At 42.5% G+C, this 23,770-nt stretch overlaps 1 protein-coding gene across 4 annotated transcripts in view; it reads left to right on the top strand.

Annotated features, from left to right (window-relative positions):
- Positions 1-23,770, top strand: part of DOCK8 (dedicator of cytokinesis 8) — a 227,687-nt gene that overhangs the window by 34,932 nt on the left and 168,985 nt on the right. For 2 of the 4 annotated variants that reach the window (XM_049633191.1, XM_049633181.1), the window contains exon 2: positions 17,226-17,328. In XM_049633191.1, coding sequence (XP_049489148.1) covers positions 17,226-17,328 — 103 coding nt within the window. The other 2 variants (XM_049633207.1, XM_049633199.1) reach the window with 2 other exon arrangements.

Below are 23,770 nucleotides of genomic sequence, written 5' to 3'. Positions count from 1 at the left end.
ATGAGGTGGGGTCTGCTTACATTTCCTTTTTGAACAATTTTCCCTTATTTTGGCCATCTCCCGCCCTTCCACGGAGGCACCAAAAGATACTCTTGCCTCGCTTACCTACGGTCGTGAAACACAGGGACAATAAGCCGAAAGATCGCTGGGTAGGGTGATGCCTGACACAAAATAAGGAAGCTTGGTACAAAATACAGAAGTGCAGACATCAGTGCACATTTGAATAGAAGCTTCTCTTCAGGGCAGAGACCTTTGCTTCCCCTCACTGTAGAACCTTGGAAAGGTGGTTGCTCAATAAATGTTGAAAGAGTAAATAAAGGTCAGACTTCTGGGTTTTTGTCTCACCTTTCCTTTCTATTCTTCCTAACCAAGAGATTCTCTTCATTCTACAACTTTCCTGATCTGTTCTTTCTCCAAAACATTCCCCCTGGTGGGCCTCCGTCCTGCCCCTCCCCCACTAAAGAGCTTTTTTTTTTTTTTTTTTTTTTTCCCTAAAGTACACAATAGTCATTAACAGCTTAATAACTTAGGAAGAATGTAGTTTCTCTGGTTTAAGAAGTATTGTTTCCATCCTCCAGTCTAAAAAATTTTTTGAGAAGGGCGCCTGGGTGGCTCAGTCGGGTAAGCATCGGACTTTGGCTCAGGTCATGATCTCGTGGTTCATGAGTTTGAGTCCCGCCTCGGGCTCTGGGCGGACCCCTCAGAGCCTGGAGCCTGCTTTGGATTCTGTGTCTCCCGCGCTCTCTGCCCCTCCCCCACTCACACTCTGTCTCTCTCTCTCTCTCTCAAAAATAAATAAATATTAAAAACATCATAAAATAAATTTTGAGGGAAAATGGAGATGGTTTGGGACTGGGGGATTTGGTTATTTTGAGGTGCACGTATTTGTATAAAGTTGCATGTTTTGGTTAAATCTGAGTAGGAATTATAACCATCATTAAGCGAATGTCTGCTAGAATCTTGATTTTCAGATTAACTGGCGAGACAGGGTAATTTAGGCTAAGGGAGGGTGGTCAGATGGCCAAGTCCAAAGTCAGAGGGAGAGTGAATGGAAGGCAAGGGCAGGCGGGCAGGTCAGGTTGGAATTTGTGGGCTCACAGCAGACCAGTGGTTCCCAGGCTTGGGAGTGCATCAGAATCCATTGGAGAGCTTGCTAAAATACAGGTGGCTGGCCCCCCACCCCAGAGTTTAGGGTTCAGTCGGTCTGGGGTGGGGCCCAAGAATTTGCTTTTCGAACAGATTTCCAGGGGCTGTTGACATTGCTGGTCCGGGGACCACACTTTGAGAGCCGTTGCGATACAGGGAGGGCATGAGGATACAAGCAATCTTACTGGCCTTCCACTTAGTACATTCGTCCACCACAAGCTCAAGCTGGGTTCAAGGGCAAACAAAAACGTTCTCCCAGTTGCCTCAGTAAATTCCACAATTTAAGGAAGGAAACTCCCCCGAAAAAGAGTGGGTTAAAACCATCCAGTTAAACCTTACACTACAAGGCATTTTTGGACTTCATAGCTGCAGTCACCTTGGGTAGCAGAGGCCAGAAGTTTCTTAGGGTCTTATTGAAGGCACCTCCCTGAGACACAGACATGCCGTTAATTCACAGTCTTGGCCAGAATATTTGAGAACAAATAGCCCCATAATACAGCCTTGGATGAAAAAAAAAAAAGGCATGGATGGCCTCTAAACGGCCAAGGAGCTGGTCACGCCCAGGACAAATAATTTAGAAAAATCACAAATCAGAGTGGAGAAACGAGGTGCTTTTAAATAAGAGCACCCAACAATGTTTGTTGACTTTAATGGAGTCCAGGTGGGTCAGGAAGTGGGTGCAAGGGCGCAAAGTATGCTGGGAACACAGTTTTATTTAGAAATTCCAGGAGACTGAAAAACAAACAGAAAATAATAAAAAGAGCCCTCAAGAGACTCTTAGGGTGTTCAGGCTCATTCCTGTGTCTCAGCAGAAGAATTTACGTTATTCAGAAAGCTGACAGCATGTAGGTTAAAAATGTGTGTGTGTTTATGTATGTGGGTGCACACAATTTCTGCCATAAAATTAAGACAGCCACAACACAAACCATATGAAAAAAGGAAAGAGAATAGAAAGAAAAGACTCTTTTCTTGTCTCTCTGACCTAAGTGCAAATAGTATTTCCTGCTAGTGGTTTTCCTTCTCTGTATTTTTAAATAGTGTGTGTAGATTTAAATACATTTTTTTTTTAAAAGCTTATATCACCATAGTGACTAAGAGCACTGTGCCTGGAGTCAGATAGCCTTGGTTTCAAATCCTGACTGCAGACATTTCCTGCCCTGAGTTTTGTATTTGTTGGGTGGGGGAAGACAAACTCAGTTCAGAGCATTGCTGTGGGCATTCAGTGGAAGGGTTCACATCCAGTGGTCCCCACAGGCCCAGGCCCAGTGCAAGCACTCGAGACATATTGGCGTAATTTTCTGTTCTCGCTAAAATGCTGTGTTCACCTCCCCCAGTCCCAATCATTGGGACGTTGTTCTCAACATCCAGAAGCATGCCTATTTGTGTTTCGTGAGTCTGGCAAAATTTCATTCCATAAATGCTTCCGTGGTTCAGACACCGCTTTGAAGAAGCTCTTTTTTGCCCAGCCTGTTGAGAGCCCTCATGACTTGGGTTTTCCTCTGAAATTAGACTCCTCAAAGCCAAAACACACAGACGATTGTTGGGCTTGGAGAATTTGGCTCACTTGCTCTTTAGTAAGGCTGCGTGGCTTTCCTCCAAGACCGCAGATTCTGTGACCGCCATTGCGGGCAGCACTGATGGCCATGTACGTGATGGGTTGCTAGGGAGGCAGGTGAGAAACCATGGGCGGAGAGATGTAGCTCTCTTCCCACTGCTGGAAGGACAACCATAAACTCAACGTTGGCCAAGTTTACACCTGCAACCTGGACCTCTCATTTCTGCTCCAGGCCTGTTTACGCCTAAACCAAATCTTCAGGCCAACAGAAGGTAACCACGCTGTCCTGAGCTGTAGAGTTGCCCTGTAAATGAAGGGCTTAATTTTGTTAGATAGCAGCTCCCAGCCCACAAAGAGAAGAAAAGAGCTCCTCAGTGAAGACTCATGGGATAATTACACATACAATAAGCAAAACAGCTCCTTGAATTTGATGAAACCATGTTGTACCTCCCCTTATGTTGCTAGTTAAAGTGTTGATTGCTAAAATACTGTGAACACAAATACACAAACCCTTTGACGTAGGAATTCCACTTCCAGGGCTTTATTCCACAGATATATTTATAAATGTGTGAGTTAGCACATGTGAAATTTACTGAACATTATTTGTGCTGGCAAAAAGTTGGAAACAACATGGGAGGGTAAACTGGTGAAGCCACTCTGGGAAACAGTGCGGAGATTTAAAAAAAAAAAAAAATGTTTAAAGGTTTTGCCATTGGCAAGAACATAGATGGATCTTGAGGGCATTGTACTAAGTGAAGTAAGCCAGGGAAAGACAAATACTATATGATCTCACTTATCTGTAGAATCTAAAACAGAACAAAAATTGAGTTCACAGATGTGGAGAACAGATTGGCGGTTGCCAGAGGTGGTGAGTGGGAATGGGCAAAATGGGTGAAGGGGGTCAATAGATACAAACTTCCAATTATAAAATAAGGAAGTCATGGGGATGTAACGTATAGCATGGCAATTATAGTTAGTAATACTCTATTGCATATTTGAAAGTTGCTGAGAGAGTAGATCTCAAAAGTTCTCGTCATAAAAAAATCTATAACTATGTATGGTGACAGGTTAACTAGGCTTATTGGGCGATCATTTTGCATATTGAATCACTATGTTTTATGCCTGAGGCAAATATAATTTTATATGTCAGTTATACCTCAGTAAAAAAAATTGGAAATAACAAAAATATGTAAAAGAGATTAGTTAAGAAAATGCGCATCTATACAGTAGAATATATACACAGCCATAAAAAAAGACTGAAGGAATTCTTATATACTTACGAGGTGAAAAGAGCAAAATACAGATCACCAGTGAATGGCTAAACAGATTGTGGTGTATCCATGTAATGTAATACTCCCTGGAAAAAAAGGAATGACTATTGGTACACACTACAGTATAGATGAACATCAAATATTATGTTCCCATCTGTGTACAGTATTGAGGGAAAGAATATATACATATATTTGCATGTATACTGTATATACACAGAGATATGCACAAAAAACTATTATGTGGGTTGTCTGTGGGGAGGGAACTTGCATGACTGGCAGACAGAAATAGGAGGGGGACATGTTGTAATGTTCTTTTTTATACTTTTTATATTTAAAAATACAAAAAAATATTACATACTGAAAATAAAAATAGGATAGTTTATAACCATATATAACATATTATATATATCATATATATAACGTATATAACATATTATATATAATTTTTCTCTCTATTCCTTTTTGGTTTGTAACTAGTTTTTTAAAATCCATTTATTCAGCCTATGTGTGTGAACATAAAGAAGATGTTTAATACTATTCCATTTGCAAAAATAAACAAATATTTAGAAAGCTAGTATGTTTTTGTTGAGTTCCAGTTTAATTCTACTGTGGCGTCAGACCTCCTGCTCTATATGATTTCTGAACTTTGAAATTTGTTAACACTTGCTTTGTGGTCGTCCAGTATATTGTCACTTTTGGTAAATGGCACAAGAAGAATGTATACTGTGTCATTAGGTGTAGATTTTCCTTCTTTTTTAAATTTTTTTTTTTAACGTTTATTTATTTTTGAGACAGAGAGAGACAGAACATGAACGGGGGAGGGTCAGAGAGAGGGAGACACAGAATCTGAAACAGGCTCCAGGCTCTGAGCTGTCAGCACAGAGCCTGACGCGGGGCTCGAACTCACGGACCGCGAGATCATGACCTGAGCCGAAGTCGGCCGCTTAACCGACTGAGCCACCCAGGCGCCCCTAGGTGTAGATTTTCTATATAAGTCAGTTAGATCAAGTTGTTTATCATGTTCAAATCCTGTCTATCTCTGATTTCTTAATCTACGTGTACTATCACTTACTAAAAGAGGTACGCTAAAATCTTTCACCTAATTGTGAATTTGATATTTCTCCTCTTCTGCAGTTCTTGCTTTATCTGTTTTGAGCCCTTATTACTTGGTGCATACACATTGCTGTATCTTTCTGAAGAATTGACCTTTGATCATTTAGGAAATGTCCTTTCTATCTTTTGTCATACTTCTTGCTTTAAAGTCCTTTTTGCCAGGGGCATCTGGGTGGCTCAGTTGGTTAAGTGTCCTACTCTTGATTTTGGCTCAGGTCATGAACTCACAGTTAGTGAGATCAAGCCCCAGGTGGGGCTCTGAGCTGACAGCACATAGCCTGCTTGGGATTCTGTCTTTCCCTCTCTCTCTGCCCCTCCCCTGCTCATGCTCTCTGTCTGTCTGCCTCTCTTTCAAAAATAAATAAACATTTAAAAAATCAAAATAAATAAGTCCTTTTTGCCTAGTATTACTATGGCTATACCAGCCTTCTTTTGGCTGTTTTTTGCCTAATTTTTTGCCACCACTTTGTAAGCAGTTTACCTAGGCATTTACCCAAGACAAATAAAAGGATATGTCCATATAAAGGCTTGCACATGACTGTTAATAACAGCTTTACTTGTAATAGCCCCAAACTGGAAATAACTCAGATGTCCATTAACAGGTGAATGGATAAGCAAATGGTGTATATCCATGCAATGGAATATTCTTCTATGATAAAAGGAAATGAACTATTGATACATGCTACAACATGGACAGATCTCAAAATAATGATGCTGGTGAAAGAAGCCAGAAAAAAAAAGAGATATGTTGTACGATTGCATTTATATAAAGTTCTAGAAAATGCAAACTGATCTACAATGACAGAAAGCAAAATAGTGGTTCCCAGGGGAGAAGGATCAGGGGAAGGGGGAGATAAGAAGGGGCAGGAGAAAGCTCTTTGACTGCAGTGATGGTTTCATCAGTGTACATATACATGTATCAAACTTTTAAATTGTCCACTTTAAATATGTGCAGTATATTGCATGTCAATTATACCTCAGTAAATCTGTTAAAAAAGTAAAGTATGTAAGTATGTCTGTCGTAAGCAGCATGTAGTTTTTTATGTAATCTGATGACCTCTGTCTTATCATCGGTGAATTTATTCTAATTATATTTAATGTAATCACTGATGGATTTGAGTTTGTTTTTTCCTTGACCCCTTTCCTTCCTAAGACTCATAACTTATCTTGAACAGGATCATAACAAACAATTCCGCCTATCTCCCGAGGTCATTTTGGGGAATGAGATTATTATGTATCAAAGTCTCACTAAGTTACCAATCCTTACAGTTTTCAGTTTCTTTCCTGGTTTTTCAGAAATGAGCAAGATGAATCCTAGGTAAAATTGTAAAGTGGATGACTCTTTTCAACGGAAAGATCTATACTTGGGCAAATTGCCTGGCATTTTTTTTTCAAATCTTTTGACGCCCTTCACTCATTTCTCCCATCCCTCTTGGCAAGCACTAATTTGTTCTCGGTATCTATGATCTTGTTTCTGGTTTTGTTGTAGCTTCCACATATAAGAGATATCATATAGTATTTGTCTTTCCCTGTCAGACTTAATTCACTTAGTATAATGCCCTCGAGGTCCATACATGTTGTTGCACAAGGCAAAGTTTCATTCTTTTTTATGGCTGAATAATACTCCATTGTACATGTATATACAATTTCTTTATCCATTCGTCCATTGATGGACACTTAGGTTATTTTCCTGTCTTGGCTATTGTAAATAATGTTGCAGTGAACATGAGGATGCCTATATCTTTTTGAGTTAGTGTTTTTGTTTTCTTTGGATAAATACCCGGAAGTGGAATTGCTAGATCATATGGTAGTTTTATTTTTAAATTTTTTGAGGAACCTCTATACTAATTTCCATAGTGGCCGCACCCGTTTACATTCCCACCAACAGTACACAAGGGTTCCCTTTTCTCCGTATCCTCACCAACGCTTATTATTTCTTGCCTTTGACAACAGCCATTCTGACAAGTGTGAGGTGATAGCTCCTTATGGTTTTGATACGCGTTTCCCTGATGCTTAATGATGTTGAGCACTTTTTTATGTACCTATTAGCCATCTGTATATCTTCTTTGGAAAAAATGCCTGTTCAGGTCTTCTGCCCATTTTTAAATCAGATTGGGTTTTGTTGTTGTTTGTTTGTTTGTGTTTTTTGTTTTTTGCTGTTGAGTTATATGAATTTTTTATATATTCGAAAATAGCCCCTTATCAGATATATGATTTGGGAATATTTTCTTTTATTCAGTAGATTGCCCTTTCATTTTCTTGATGGTTTCCTTCACTGTGCAGAAGCTTTCTTATTTTAATGTAGTCCCACTTATTTATTTTTGCTTGCATTGCTTTGCATTTGGTGTTAGATTAAAAAAAAAAAAAAATCATTGCCAAGGGCTGCCTGCGTGGCCCAATCAGTTAAGTGTCTGACTTTGGCTCAGGTCATGATCTGAGGTTTGTGAAGTCGAGCCACGCATCAGGCTGTGTGCTGACAGCTCAGAGCCTGGAGCCTGCTTCGGATTCAGTGTCTCCCTCTCTCTCTGCTCCCCTCCTGCTCACACTCTGTCTCTCTCTCTTTCAAAAACTAAATAAACATTAAAATTTATAAAACCCTTGCCAAGACCTATGTCAAGGAGCTACTGCCTATATTTTCTTCTAAAAGTTTTATGTTTTCAGGTCTTTATTTGAGTTTAAATGTATATTTCCGCTGTTTTTTTTTTTTTCTATTTTTCAACTTGTCTCTTGTTTCTAGAGAGATCACAACAATACATGCTTAATAGAATTCTAATATTAATTAGTACTTTTACCATTTCGCAGACAATGCAGGAACTTAAGAACACGTGAAGTCCGTTTACCCCTCCCACCTTTTCTATGCTATGCATATTTTATTTTTTAACTTTTTAAAGATTTTTATTTATTAATTTTTTTCAATGCAGGTTTTTTTTTAATGTTTACTTATTTTTGAGAGAGAGAGAGAGAGAGCATGAGTGGGAGAGGGGCAGAGAGAGAGGGAGACAGAAGATCTGAAGCAGGCTCTGTGCTGCAGCAGAGAGCCTGACGTGGGGCTCGAACTCCCGAACCGTGAGATCATGGCCTGAGCCGAAGTCGAATGCTTAACCAACGGAGCATCCCAGGTGCCCCAAAAGTTTTTATCTTTCTAAAGCAATCTCTACACCCAACACGAGGCTCAAACTCAGCCCCAAGATGAAGAGTCCCACGAGCCACCAACGGAGCCAGGCAGGCCCCCCAATGCTATGTATGTTTTAAGTACCCATTATTAGTATTATTACAATTGTTTTGTACTGTCACTGTCGCTCACATATTGTCCCTTTTGATGCACTTCATTGCTTTGAGCCCTGCTGTGACTCCACCCGGGGTTGATTTCCTTCTGTCTGAAGGGCTCTCTTTACTGTTTCTTTTAGTATAGCTCTGCTGGTAATAAGTTCTCTCAGTTTTTGTTTATCTGGTGAAGGCTTTATTTACCTTTTATTAGTGAAGGATATTTTCACTGGGTAGAAAATTCCAGACTGGTAGTTGTTTTCTTCTAGCACTTTAAAGATGTCATCCCGTTGCCTTCCGGATTTCACTTTTTCGGTTGAGAAGTCAATTATCAGCCCTCTGATTACACTTTGGAGGTAATGTCTTTTCCCCAGATTTTTTCAAGAACCCTTAAAATCTCTCCTTGCTTTCCAGCAGTGTTTACCATGGCGTGGCTAGGTTTGATTTTTCTCTGTGTCAATTCCGATGGGATTTTGTAGAGCTTTATGAATCTGTGTGATGCTTTTGTCGACATATTTCTCTGAATATTACTTCTCCTGTTTTGTCTTGCCTCCTCTTTTGGGACTTAAGCTTACATATGTTAGATCTCTTTCTTTGGGTGTCAGCACGTTTCTTTTTTGGAGAAACTTTTTGTTTTGTTTTTTTAAACAGGTACACACAAAAATTACTCAGTACTTACAAGTGTTCTTAGGGGATTGTAATGCCTCATCAGTAGTGATTATGTCAGGAGAGAAACTCACTTATATGATGTGTATATGATGATATCTAAAGGCTGGACAAAAGCCATGCTTTAGAGAGACCCTGAAGACATTGACTAACTCTTCTCTAGGCTTGCTGGGGAAACCCTCAAACGCTTCGGTCATCTAATAACTATTCTTCTGCATTCAGAGGAATTTTCCACAGGAAAGGAATTTGGGACGCCCCTGTGAGGAAGAAACAAGTTCCACAGCTCATCACTGAGTGGCAAACTTCTCTTTGTAGTCGTGTTTCCACCTGTTGAATCATCTTTATAAATGTTGTACGTTTATGGCATGTCTGTTGACAGGAAGAGATGGAAAATATGAGAAACTCTGAAACTTGAAACATCCATTTTGAAGCCTCAGGCTGACACACTTCTGAGGAATTCACTTCAGATTTCGTTGCTCAAAACATGTATGTGTGTGTAAGGATGGAGATATATATATATATATATACACACATATATATATATATATATACACATATAGTATTGCATACATAATATACATAGAACATTTGCTACAGAAACTCATTTTGTAACCTTCTAAATTTATTTTTTTTAAGTTTATTTATTTTTTGAGAGAGAGGGGGACAGAGGATCTGAAGCAGGCTGACAACAGAGAGCCTGATGTGGGGCTCAAGTTCATGAGCCTGAGCTGAAGACAGATGTGTAACTGACTGAACCGCCCAGGTGCCCCGTAGCCTTTTTAAATTTAAAGGTGCACTCCAAGGGCACTTGGCTGTCTCAGTCAGTAGAGCGTGCAGTTAACTCCTAATCTCCAGGTCGTGAGTTTGAGCCCCACGTTGGGCATAGAGATTACTTAGAAGCAAAAAAAAAAAAAAAAAAAAAGGTGCACTTCTTTAAAAACAAGGTGCACTTGGGGCGCCTGGGTGGCTCAGTCAGTTGAGCGTCCGACTTCGGCTCAGGTCATGATCTCACGGCTCGTGAGTTCGAGCCCCGCGTCGGGCTCTGTGCTGGCAACTCAGAGCCTAGAGCCTGCTTCAAATTCTATCTCTCCCTCTCTCTCTGCTCCTCCCCGGCTCATGCTCTGTCTCTCTCTCCTTCAAAAATAAATAAAAACATTTAAAAAAAAAAAGTGCACTTTACTAAAAGTATCTGAGGATGCATCTCAGGAAAAGCCTTAGATCATTTTTATGTGGTCCCCTCCAGGAACTACGCACGCTCGAGCCTGCTGTGTGTTTTCAGACCTCATCCATGCTCCACACAGTGACCCAACCCCGGGTTATTTACTTCAGAGCTAGATTTTCTACATACAACAAGCTTAAAAATCTTTATCACTGTTGTTAAAGTACACTGCCCTAACCTTTTAATCCAGGAAGTTTGGGAAAGAACATTCTTTCACTGCTCACTTGATGCAAGTTGTCTCTAGTCTTGAACTGTGGTTATTTTGCAAGGCTTAATAACACCGTGTGCTCCCGGGCCACATCCATGTGTATGCCGCCCACAAATGTCTATAATTAGTATTTGTTACTAGCTGTGTACTAGCTGCGTACTTGTGTTCGTTGAGTGTCTTGTTAGTTACTAAGTTATTCTAGTGAGAGTCAATTATGTGTTTGCTTTTCTTTTTTCCCCACCCCTTTCACTATTGTTTAAAACCTGTCACATTTAGGAGAATCCCAAGCCCGTTCAAGTACTTGTTGATGTGGTTTTATCTTGAATCAATTTTACAGTTCTCCCAACCATTTTGGCTGCTGGCCATCCCAGCATATAGCGAAAGAATTTTCTTTCAGGGGTGAAAGCCAGTGAGAAGCCTTCCGGGGCTGCACGGTTTCCTCGCACAGCTGCGGGCACAGATCTCGGTGCTGACTGTCCCATTTGCTGATTCTTAAGCAGAGTTGCCAGTTTGAGCTGGAAAGGTGCCCAGGAGATCACATAGCCCAGCCCCTTCATTTCGCATGTAATGAAACTAAGACCCAGCCTGGTTAACTAATATACTGGAACTCAAACAGCTGGCAAACGGCCACATCATTGTGCAGAAATAGGGCAGCCTGATAGTTAAAATACTTGAAGGAGGAGTATGGAAACTTAATGTCTAGATGTCGTGAAGTGGCTAAAAAAAAAAAAAAAAAAACGCTTGAAATGCATTTTGTTCTTTTATATCAGGTCTGCTCCTACTCGTTTTTTTGTTTTTTTCCCAAGTATGATTCTGAAGTCCTCTTGTTCCAGAAGCCTCCTAAGCATTCCTGGGCTGAATCAGTAACTCCCTCCTCTTTGCTCACAAGGCACTGTGCACATTTTTTATTATAATACTCATCCTGTTGTATTATAATTATATATTCCATTACCCACGTGTCCTCCTTCCTCCCACCCCCTGGACTGAGCCTCGAGGAGCAGCAACAGTATCATCTTGGACTTTAATCCCTTGGCGGAGAGCCTGGCACTTTTGTGCCCTTGACGTTTCATGAATGAATGAATGAATGAATGAACCAATACTCTCTCATAGTCTTGCACTATGAGTGAATCTTCTGCTTTGCTGACATGAAAACCACCTGGAGTTGCTGGCTCAACCTGCAGTTTTCCAGGCCACACTGTGCGAGATGCTGTGTTAGGACCAGGGGGGGTAGGATCTAGGAATCTGCATTTTATGAAGCAGCTGATACATTTGATGCAAATGGTCCATGGACCACACTTGGCAAGCTCTTCTCCGTTTAGTTCCTTCCACTGGGACTTAGTCCAAACTGTGCGTATCGCAATGATCTGTTCATCTGAATTAAAACAGAGCTTTGAGGAGCGCCTGGGTGGCTCATTCGGTTAGGTGTCAGACTTCGGCTCAGGTTATGATCTTGCTATTCATGAGTTCAAGCCCCGCGTCAGGCTCTGTGCTGAAAGCTAAGAGCCTAGAGCCTGCTTCAGATTCTGCATCTCCCTTTGTCTCTGCCCCTTCCCCGCTTGTGCTCTGTCTCACTCCCTCTAAAATCAACAAACATTAAAAAAATTAAAAACAAAAATAGAGCTTTGCTACCCATCCGCCTCTACCATTCTGACCCCCGAGCAGGGGTACCAACCTTTTAAACAAACCCCAAGGCTCCCTCCCAGTAAAATTTGTAGAAATAAAGAAAATAATATTTTAAAGCATTTTGAATTATTAGAAGAACAGTGTCTTAGCTCATCAAGGAAATATTATCCTGCTATAAATCTAGCATCAGAAAAGTTGTTTTCGACATGTTGAATTTAGCCTGAGACTCAAATACAGAGGAAATAAAACCCACACACAGTCAGTACTGTATGGACACCACGCCTGTGTGATCCCTTGCCCGGGCTGAGTTCTCTTCCCTGTGTAGGCAGGCTTCCCCCTCCCTAGGATCAGTGGGAGATAAAGCCGGTTGATTTTGACACTGGGATCCTAGGTGCTTTTTTGAGAATGAAGTTCCGTATCACTAACTTAAGAGCTGAAATTTACATAATTTTTTAAATTCCCAAGTAGTGTTTCTGTGCCTGCAGGCCTTTATAGGTACACAATTTTTTTTTTAACATGATGACCATAAGCAGCTTTACATCAGAAAGAGCTGAATGTGATAGATATTAAGTTAGCTTTATATAACTACCAAAAGGATCTCAGATCCTTGTAGTATATTTACACGTATATTGTTAGTTGTTTGTATTCAGTTCCTCATATTATGTTTTACTTGTAACTTATTTGGGACGCATCTTTTTTTAAAGTTCACTTATTTATTGAGAGAGAGAGAGAGAGAGAGAGAGAGAGCACTAGCAGGGGAGGGGCAAAGAGAGAGAGGGAGAGAGAGAGAATCCCAAGCAGGCTCTGCACTGTCCACATAGAGTCTGATGCGGGACTCTGACTCAAGAACTGTGAGATCGTGACCTGAGCCAAAATCAAGACTTGGATGCTTAACTGACTGAGCCACCCAGATGCCCCTGGTATACACCTTTCTATGGCTGAATCTAGTTCATATTTTTACTTTAAGTGGTAAAATTGTGTTTCACCTATTTGCTGTTACGTACTCGGTGCTCTCCCTTGTGCTGGGTGCTTTGGTTATTTTCAGTTATTTGCTGCCATATACAGAGATCTTCTACTCACTCCTGCTCAAATGATATGTTTGTTTGTATGAATTCCACGGGCGATATGCTCTGAAGTGAAATGATTAGATTAAAAGGTAACGACAGTTTTATAGTTCTTGTTGTGTATTACAGTATTGCTTTCCAGAGACACTGAACTAATATACACCCCTGTGGGGTTCCAGAGGGGTGTGGGGCATGCCGATTCCACTACAGTTTGACCAACGTGTGATCTTGTCATTCTAGCTTATTTTTGCTGGTGTAATGTGTGTATAGGGCCTCTCCAGGGAGATTTAATTTTGAAGTTCTTTAAATGATGGACGTTCGTTTCCCTGTGGGATGATTCGCTGTTTTCATTTTAAGGACAGACAATTCATCTCCGTAGTTGACGGTTTTGAAGAGACAGGTTTAATTGCATTCTGTAAAATCGATCCTGTAAGGACAAGAAATAGGACCCATGTTAGGGGCTGGGTGGGGCGTGACTTGTCAGAAGACGGTCAGTCTTAGATCACCGAATTAGGAAACCGATGCGGAAGATTGCAACAGAGGCGCCCGCTGACCCTGTTTAAGAAGGGTTGAAGAGCAGGAACATTCTGATTTCATGCTGAAAAAAATACTGGGGCGTTGGCATAGGATGACAGATTTTGCTTCAAAATGAAAGCAGGAATCTGTCCCTGCTTCCGTTCTTGGATTCCCTCAAAATACCACTCCTTTCCTGAAACTTTTCAGGTATTCACTCCCATGTCAAGTAGACCCCTCTGGTCTCTGGCTTCAGAATGACCATGAAACGAAACCGTGTTATTTGAGAGGTCTTGCGGGGAGGATGTGGAGATAGAAGTCTCAGGGGCAGGCAGTCATGTCTGTCAGAAGGCATCCAGGTCACAGCGAAGGGCCTTTGCTTGGTTGTCTCGTCCCTCTGTGTGGACGGTCCCCTGCCTAAGTAAGCAGATAAGTGATTGCCCTGCCGGTGTGGGTTGCCAAACGCAAGATACAGTGTTGTTCATGCAAGGTGGGCTTTTTGACTTGGTCAGTGGTCGAATCTGTTGGTTTTTAAAACTTGGTGATTGTTCAGCTTATAATGAAAATCAGCCCTGGGGTGCCTGGGTGGCTCAGTTGTTAAGCGTCCAAATCTCGGTTTGGGCTCATGTCATGATCTCGCTGTTTTGTGGGTTCGAGCCCCACATCGGACTCTCTGCTGACAGTTCAGAGCCTGGAGCCTGCTTCCGATTCTGTGTCTCCCGCTCTCTCTTCCCTTCCCCTACTTGTGCTCTGTCTCTTGCTCTCCCAAAAATAAATGAACATTAAAAAAATTTGGTCACCTTTGCCTTCACTCTTGTGTCTTTAGAATACTTATATGCCTTTCTATCTATATCCATATCTGTTTCAGCTTTATTTGGAAAGAATTCCCATACCACACAGCTCACCTATGTAACATGCACAATTCAGTAACTCTCAAGATATTCACAGAGTTGTGTATCCATCGCTGCAATCAAGGTGAAGACATTTTCATCACCGCAGAAAGAAATCCCATTCCCCTTAGCTGTCACTCTCCGTTTGCCTTTGGTGTGCCCCGACCCTAGGCAGTCACTCGTCTACTTTCTGTCTCTTGAGATTTCCTTGTTCTGGAATTTCATATAAGGAATAATAAAATATGTGGGTCTTTGGGTTTGGTTTATTTCACTTACCATGATATTTTCAGTGTGCATCCATATTGTCATATATATGAGTACTTCTTTCCTTTTTTTGTTGCTAAATAATACTCCATTGTGTGATAGACCACATTTTCTTTACCCAGGTGATAGCCATTTTGGGTTGTTTCCACTTTTCCTGAATAATACTTATGAATATGTGAATAATTATGCTTATGCTTATGAATAATACTGCTGTGAACATTCATGCATAAATTTTGGTGTGACCGTATGTTTTCATTTCCCTCAGATATATACCCAGGAGCGAAATCGCTGGGGGTATATGTGGGAACACCATGTTTAACTTTTAAAAAAATTATTTCATGTTTATTTATTTTGAGAGAGAGAGAGAGAGAGAGAGAGAGAGAGAGAAAACGAGCAGGGGAGGGGCAGAGAGAGCGGGAGAGAGAGAGAATCCCAAGCAGGCTCTGCACTGTCAGCCCCAACCTAAGGCTCGATCTCACCAACTGCGAGATCGTGACCTGAACCAAAATCAAGAGCTGGGCGCTCAATGAACTGAGCCCCCGCAAGCGCCCCCACGATGTTAAACTTCTGAAGAAACTGCCAGACTATTTTCCAAAGCACTCGTACCATTTTCCATTCCCCCCAATAATGTGTGATGTTCCAATTTCTCTGTATCCTCACCGATGCTTTTCGTCGCCCATCTTTTGTGACACAGCCAGCCTAGTGATCGTGAAGGGGCAGCTCATGTGGTTTTGATTTGCATTTCCCCAGTGGTTAATAGAATACTTCTCATCCTAGTATTTTCCTATACTTACAAAATTAAACAAGGAAAATTAGGAATGCAGTTAGTATGGACTACTTTCACATCCTGGGGGGGGCGGGGTCTCACCCATCACTGTATCATCATGTGAGGGGCTGCCCCTGACACAGAGGCGCTCCAGCCATTTTTTTCCCATCCTCGTATCCATTCATCGTTCAGAATCCTGGGAAGGAGAGATCGTTGTCCCGAGTTGGCTTATGTGCCCACCCCTTGGCTTTGCAGTTACGCCTAGGCAGTGTCCAGCAAGAGGGCCTGAATCCTGGAAGGACATCGGGGCACTCTCAGATGGGGAGAGTGGAGGCCACACGTGGGACCAGAGCAGGCTTTCTGCCTGTGCAGATGTACCACATTGCCACATCTGGGAGCCAAGCAGACCATGTCAGAAACCTTATCCTGCAGGGTGATTAATAATTGTGCCTTAGCACACATCATAATGGAGAAAATATGATAAGCTTCATTTATAATATTAAAATATTATATTTTAAAAGTATCATTTAAACAATGTATCTAACCTTTTGTTGCATACCCAGCCCGTTTCCAATGTATGATCCCGCCTGATCCTCAGGAAATGTCTGTTCGCTTCTAGTGGTCTCCCTGTGGTTTAAATACGCTTTTGTGAACGAGCCTAAGAATCCACCCACAGAGGAGACTGACAAATGTGAAATGAGAAAATGTGTTCTGAGCCCCAAACAAATGACCAGCACTTGTGTGCCTCAAAGTCAATCCGCCTGTAAGCTTGGGTTTCCCTGGTGAACAGAGCTCATGCCGGTGGGTGTGAGTTAATGGGGACCCACTTTCGTGTGCCTGGTTTCCAGCTCCCAGCGGTGCCGGCTGAGGGCACGGCAGTGTTTCGACGTGGGGGGAGTCAAAGGATCCCTCCACCAGGAGCAGTCGGGGAAAAAGTCAGTCCTTGCAATTCCAGGTGGCATCTAATGTGCCTGGAATTCTCTGGAGTGTTCTATCATAGCAGGCAGCCAACCAAAGGGTTCACTGTTTCAAAAGAGAAGGGCTGGGGGCGCCTGGGTGGCTCAGTTGGTGAAGCATCCAACTTCGGCTCGGGGCATGATCTCGTGGTTCGTGAGTCCGAGCCCCGCGTCAGGCTCTGTGCTGACAGCTCCGAGCCTGGAGCCGGCTTCGGATTCTGTGTCTCCCTCTCTGTCTCACCACCTCACCTCCACTCGTGCTCTGTCTTTCCCTCTCTTAAAAATAAACAGTAAAAAAAGAGAGAACGGCTGGATCCGAATGGGAGCATGGGGTTTAAAGTTCCGCAGCTGAGACCAGACGTCCTCATGCAGACATGAGGACCTGAATGGCCTGGGAAGAAGGACTCAAGTGCCCCGGGCCTTTCCTTGAACCTCAGACTCTTCCTCCGCTTCATGTTCTCGCCTTTCCCCTAACAGGCAGCCGCTACGGTTGTAGGTGGCCTGGCCTTTGTGAACTTTTCAAGGGTATATATTGTTAGACAAAAGCCCCAACGTCCATGCATAGGCCACTGAGGACTTGTCCATCAGTTCTGCCCATCACCCCGCCAAGGCCTGGGTTTTATAGCCTCGTACCAAAGATTGTATCTGTAATTGTGACGATTTGTTCAAAACGACCGCTTCATCGAGACGTTTGTATTTTACCCAAGGTATTCTTCGGCGGAGATCAGGAAGCAGTTTACTCTCCCCCCAAACCTGGGCCAGTACCATCGACAGAGCATAAGTACCTCCGGCTTCCCCTCTCTCCAACTAGTAAGTATGAGTTACGGCCTTGCGGGGAGAATGGTCAAGTGAAGAAATCACAGCGTGTGCTCGCTGTTGCTTCCGGCTTTTCCTTTGCTCGTCCAAGCCCCCTTGCCCCCTCCAACCGCCAGTTCCTAACTCACTGCCTGCTTCTTGACATCACTTTCCTTCTCCCCTTCCTTCATCGTGAGCATAGAGCGCAGAGTGGACCCTCAGGGATGTGGTTCTGAAGCTTCAGGCTTTAGTGGGCAAACAGGCTCCTCGATTTCACCCACATTATGATTCACATTTTGGGGAGGGGGGTACCTTGCCGCCACTCGTGACACGCTTTTATTAGGAAAACGCGTTCCCAAATCTGAAAAGCCAGGTTAGGAACCTTCATTTTTAAAAAAAATTGTTTTCTTGGAAGAGTAATTTGCATATAATAAACGCACTCATGTTTAGGTGTCCAGTTTGATGAATTTTTGGGTGCCGGTTTCTAGTCGTTGAACCTCTGCTCAGTCAAGATACAGAGCAGTCTCTTTGCCCTAAGATTCCCATCATGCCGCCTTGCACTGCGTCTCTCCTCTTCCGGCTCCCAGCCCAAGGCAGCCACCGATCCGTTTCTGTCCCAATTGGGCCCTGCCTGGAACTTCACGTAATTGGAAATCACGGTAGAGACCTTCATTTGTGAAACAACACTTCCCCTTTTAAGTCGAAGGTTGCCTATATTTTTATATTAACACCAAACGCTGAGTGTGTGTGTCTTCTGCGTGACATTATTTGACGCCGAGAATGCCTGACATGTGTCAAGGGGGATAAACCTGACTTAACTGAGATGGTTTGTAAAACCAGAAGTGAGTCCTCACTTCCTTGGTGAGAGGCTACGAGCCCTCACTGTGCTCACTTCCTCTCACACACAGCAGAGAGGCACTTTTCTTGCTTGTTCTAGCGGTTATCTTGAGTAGGTTAGGTTATTCTTTCTTTTTTTTTTTTTTTGGTTTTGTTTCTCACTTATTACTTCAAAACCACTTCTGCTCTTCGAAGTTTTGTAACCTTCCACTTGGTTTCCTGTGGCCGCCATCTTGCCTCCTGTAACAATTCACACGCTGTTTAACCGTGTATCTTTCAAAGGTATGTTTACGGGAGTGATGTGTGCTTCTGTCAGTCGGATAATGTGTGTGTTGTGTCACTGATGAAACAGTAATAGTAAAAAACGTATAGCCCCCTTTACTGCAAGAGGTAACTTGGGATGACATTTCTTCACAAAAATCTATGACTTCCGTGGCTTGCTCGACTGCCCATTTTGTTTGTACTTTTCCTGTTTCCGAATTGCAGATTACAGTAAAAACACGTTAAGTGCATAATATCCATGCTTTTGGGTATACTAGATAACCTTTAGACCAAGAAATACTAGATATGTTTTTTTTTGTTGTTGTTTAATCTGGTGCTAATATATATCTCAGTGGAAAAAAAAATCCTTTTAAATTTCTGACTCAAATTGTATTCTAAACTGTGCAAAATTCAGTTTAAAAGTAACCAGATAGGCAGCTCTTTCTGTCCACGGGTCCTGTCTCTGTGTTTTAATAAGGATACCTTTATTTGCACTTAAAAAAAAAAAAGGGCAAGATACTTATATTTTAAACGAGGTAGGGAGGTGGGGTTTGGTGGCTTGCTTGTTTATAAATTACGACTGCAGCTTTCTGCAGTTGATGTCTTGAGAAACAGCGTGGACCTCACAAGGACCTCACAATTAAGAGGCTTTAAGGAAGTTTAGCTAGCAAGCTTTAACCCCTTCTCTACATGCCAGCTTTGACTTGTATGCTGCAGCCTTAAATTTCTTTTTTTTTTTTAATTTAAAGACACAAAGGGAAAAGAAATTGCTTACTGAGTGCAGGGTGCTCTTTTGGTAGTTATGCGTCCTCATCAGTTAGTTTTGTCAAAAGTGAATTTTGATGAATCTCTTCATTAGCTCGGTGATCAAGTTACCACGTGGCTTAACTACCCATTTTCTAACAGGGGGTATCAAAGACATGGCAAAAGTAAGCAAAAATGTTTAACTACACGAGAATCAGCTGTTCCTACCGGTCATAATTTATTTCTGGTTCTATTTGCGAATGAATAGCCCTTCAATATATTTCTCTTAGCATTCCAGGATAGCTTCTGATGATCTCTTCCCAGATCTCTACTCCGTTTTCAGGACACCATGCCGTCCCTGTTCCTTCTTGTCACCTGCAGGGGAAGCAGGGGGCACAATGGAGCCAAGAGGCCTGCTGTTGATTCCCCCTTTTTTTTTTATTTTGAGTGAGAGAGAGTTAGTGAGAGCAGGAGAGAGGCAGAGAGAAAGAGAATCCCAGGCAGGCTCCACGCTGGCAGCACAGAGCCTGATGCGGGGCTCAAACTCTTGAACCGTGAGATCATGACCTGTGCCGAGACCAAGAGTCAGCCGCTTAACCGACTGTGCCACCCAGGTGCCCCCAATTCCCACCCCACTTAAAAAAAAATCCACAGCCTGATTAGGAAACCACCCTAATGTTTCCCTGCTGCCATGCTAGAATGTCACAATGAAGTGGCTGTTCTTTCCCCTGAGTCATCTTCCCAAATGAAGGTTCCTCCAACAGAAATCGTCAACTTAATGGTGATTTTCCTTTACCTTAAAAAAAAAAAAATTATTTCATAGAAAGGTAATGGGACATTTCAGCAAGATTCATTCCTGGCAAGGCAGGGAAGTAATTTATCATCGAACAACTCTCACCCGGGAGTAGCTTTAAAAAAACTTGTCTTACACGCAAGGCTATAGGACTGTTGATTGTGTTATTTCAGACAACCAAAAATTAAGACCAAGTGCATTTTGACCTTTTGTTTCTCTTGCCTTTACTTACATAACTACCCATTTCGAAAACTCCACAGGCTGATACAAGGGGTTGTTCAACTTTGAGCAGTATTTCACGGCCCCGAGTTATTTAAATCCAATCAACTATAAGTCTGTTGTTTTGCGAGAGATTAAGAACTTGGCCACCAGCCTAAGTGGAGCCCATTCTGCTTGGAGTTAACATGCCTGCCTTTCATGAGTGTGTGTGTGTATAAATAGGGTGCTCGGAGTTGCAAAAAAAAAAAAATGCGTTGTATCATAAAATACTACTCTTCTTTTATATGTAAATCATTAAAAATAGGGGCGCCTGGGTGGCTCAGTCCGTTAAGCATCCGACTTCAGCTCAGGTCACGATCTCACGGTCCATGGGTTCGAGCCCTGTGTCGGGCTCTGGGCTGATGGCTCGGAGCCTGGAGCCTGCTTCCGATTCTGTGTCTCCCTCTCTCTCTGGCCCTCCCCCGTTCATGCTCTGTCTCTCTCTGTCTCAAAAATAAATAATAATAAAAAAAAAGTTAAAAAAATTAAAAATAATCATGGATTTTTTTTATATGAAAACGTACTAGATGGATTTGGGGCAAAGCATTACTGCCATGATAGTGTTCCCCGCCTCCCCCGCTAGGGTTAACCAAATATGATGTAAGAGGTGCTGGGTAACTAGGGGCACGTGGGTGTCGTCCCTGTGTTTGGCACTGTTGTCTGTGTGTCGGAGACAATATGAGAGATGACAAGGTGGCCAGAAGTGGTTTCGGCTCTGAGGGGCCTTGTGGTCTTTTGGGGAGGACAGTTGATACAGAGGATCTATCCTGTCTTTAAGCGAGGTAGGTGTTTCTGAGAAGGGAAAAGCTTGCTGGGGGAGGCCGAGAAGGCTTAACGGAAGGTTCTGAGCCCCGGCTGCACTTCAGAATCTCTAGGATTAGAACCCAGGACCTTTAGAAACACCTGTGACCAGATCCACTCGAGAACAATTAAATCAGAATCGCTAAGGGTCGGAGCCCAGGTATCAGTGTTTTAAAGTGCCCTGGGATTTTAACATGTGATCCAGGTGGAGGATTGTTTAAAGAACCTACCAAGGTAGAAGGATTCCAGACGGGAGGAAAAAAACATTAAGAACGGTAGTTTCTTCTATTGTCTTGCTTGCTCTGAATTTCAGGAAGTGTGAGAGGTAAGGACCACTTGCTAGCCCAATGGATGTATCCTTAGGTAAATAAAGTGGTTTCTGTCATAAATCTGATCAAAGGAGAGAAAGGGTGTGTTTGGTGTGTATGTGTGTGGTTTTATTGGATTTTTGTTTTGGGGGGGTTGTTTTAATTTTTTCAATGTTTACTTATTTTTGAGAGACAGGGAGACAGAGCATGAGCAGGGGAGGGGCAGAGAGAGAAGCAGACACAGAATCTGAAGCAGGCTCCGGGCTCTGAGCTGTCAGCACAGAGCCTGATGCATGGCTCGAACTCATGAACCGTGAGATCGTGACCTGAGCTGAAATCTCTCAACTGACTGAGCCTCCCAGGTGCCCCTGGATTTTTGGTTTTTAACTCTAAATGTAAATGTTCGCTGTGATGATGTGTCTCCCTCTCTCTCTGCCCCTACCCCATTCACACTCTGTCTCTCCCTGTGTCTCAAAAACGAATAAATGTTAAAAATTAAAAAAAAAAAAAAAGAGTGAAATACAAGAAAAGAAAGGGTTGGGATCTCTGTCCTAAGGTAGAAAGGAGGATTTGAGACACTGTACATGCTTAATAACCTTAACCTACATTTTCATAGAGGGAAAAATTGTTTTTAAAAATGAGAATAGAAAAGGTTTGAAGTGAAATGGAATGAATCAGCTGGAATGTAAGGGTTTTTGCTGAAGAAAAGGATGTAAAAAGCCACATCCTAAACACCATGGTTACAGGACATGTTTGTGTATAACATTTAGGTAAAAAAAAAAAAAAAAATCTCGTACCTTAGAAAGCATTCATTTTTGTAATGTGTTTAAGCTAATTTGCAATAAAGCAACGTTTTTCTTTCACTACCAAAGATAACCTAAATGTTAGTCACTTGATAAATATGGTTCTTTAAAATTTCAAAAGGTATTTTATTTTTATTTTTTATTTTAGAGAGAGAACACATGAGTGGAAAAAAGGAGCAAAGAGAGAGAAAGAGACAGAGAGAGAGAGAGAGGGAAGGAGTGGATGAGTTCATCTGAGAGTGAATGTAGATTGAGGGGAAAAAAAAAAGATGTTTTAGGACTGAACCCTGGAACACTACGTTGTAGGAGAGGAACCTAGAAAAAGTGATGTCCTAAAGGTAGGGTAACCAACCATCCCAATTTGTCCAGGACTGAGGGGTTTCCTGGTACACGGAATTTCAGAGGCTGGGGCACCCTTGGCCATTTGGTCACCCTGCATCTGAATAAAGTGTTGCAAAAAGGAGGGAGTGGTTAACTGTATCCCATGTAGTAGATAAACCAGGACTGGGCCATGACCCTTGAATTTGGCAGCATGGAGGTCTTGGGTGACTTTGACAAGACGTCTTTCTTGAACAACCAGGTATATTTGAGGACCAGCCTCCAAAGGGGTAAACACACAGGAGGGGGCAAGGCTAGTATACCTGGAGATGCCATGCCTCTCCCCCCACCCCCAGCCTCACACAGAGCAGTGTAAAGTCCCCTCAGTACTGTAACAAAGGACCCAGGACCCTTGTGACTACCTGCGTGATTTGGGGCAAGTCTTTCGACCTCTCTGTTTTTCAAATACCCTGAATTGTGAAATATTGTCCAGATCTGTTATTTTAATCTGCTGTCAGTGTGCTGTCTGCATACGACACTGTGCTAGGAGCTACACAGATGAATTTTAAACAGATACAGTTTTGGTGCTATAGGAATTGTTAGTTTCACAACGAACTGAATCCAGTTCATGTCAGGAGAACCAGCCTTTGATGTGCTTTGTGGGACAAGGAAAAGCTCCAACTCCCTTCATTAAAAAATTAATACCTGGCTGTGAATAATTGAAACTTTTAGGGTATTTGTAATCTTTTTGTGTGTATCTAGTCTTCCGCTGTTGAGGCCTCTGGGAAGAGTAGCTAAAAAGAAAGGCCGCACAAGTCTTCACCTGAGAGATGTGGCACGTTGCTTCAGGGCGGTGACTTTGTCCCCTCACCCTAGTACTGGACCACTGTAGACCCCAGTGAGTACTTGCTGAATGAATGGAAGTAGATGTTATCCGTCCAGCTTTAGTCAGAGCAGCAGAACCAGGAACAGAGATGTATATGTATGGATATTAAGGAATTGGTTGCAGAGAATCGGCTTACCCACTGGTGGTGGCTCGCTAAGCAAGTCCACACCTGCAGTCAGGAAGACAAGATCACTAGCAAGCTGGGACTCCCTGGACAGGAGCTGAAGCCTGGAGTCCCTGAACTGGGAGAAGGCTGTCCGCTGATGAAGTCGGCATCCACCCAGTTAAGTCAGGACACCCACGGGAAGCCTCCCTTGTGAGTGACTTACGGTCAACTGAGTAGGGACTTTAATTACATTAGCAATATCCCTTCGACAGCAGCACCTGAATTAGTGTTTGATTGTGTCAGTAGAAGGTGTATGTATGCTCCAAAATAGTGGCAGCCTGT

This window comes from Panthera uncia, chromosome D4, assembly GCF_023721935.1.
Source record: "Panthera uncia isolate 11264 chromosome D4, Puncia_PCG_1.0, whole genome shotgun sequence".
Lineage (NCBI taxonomy): Eukaryota > Metazoa > Chordata > Mammalia > Carnivora > Felidae > Panthera > Panthera uncia.
The sequence above is the reverse complement of the archived record's forward strand: the minus strand, read 5'-3'. Positions and strand labels throughout refer to the sequence as shown.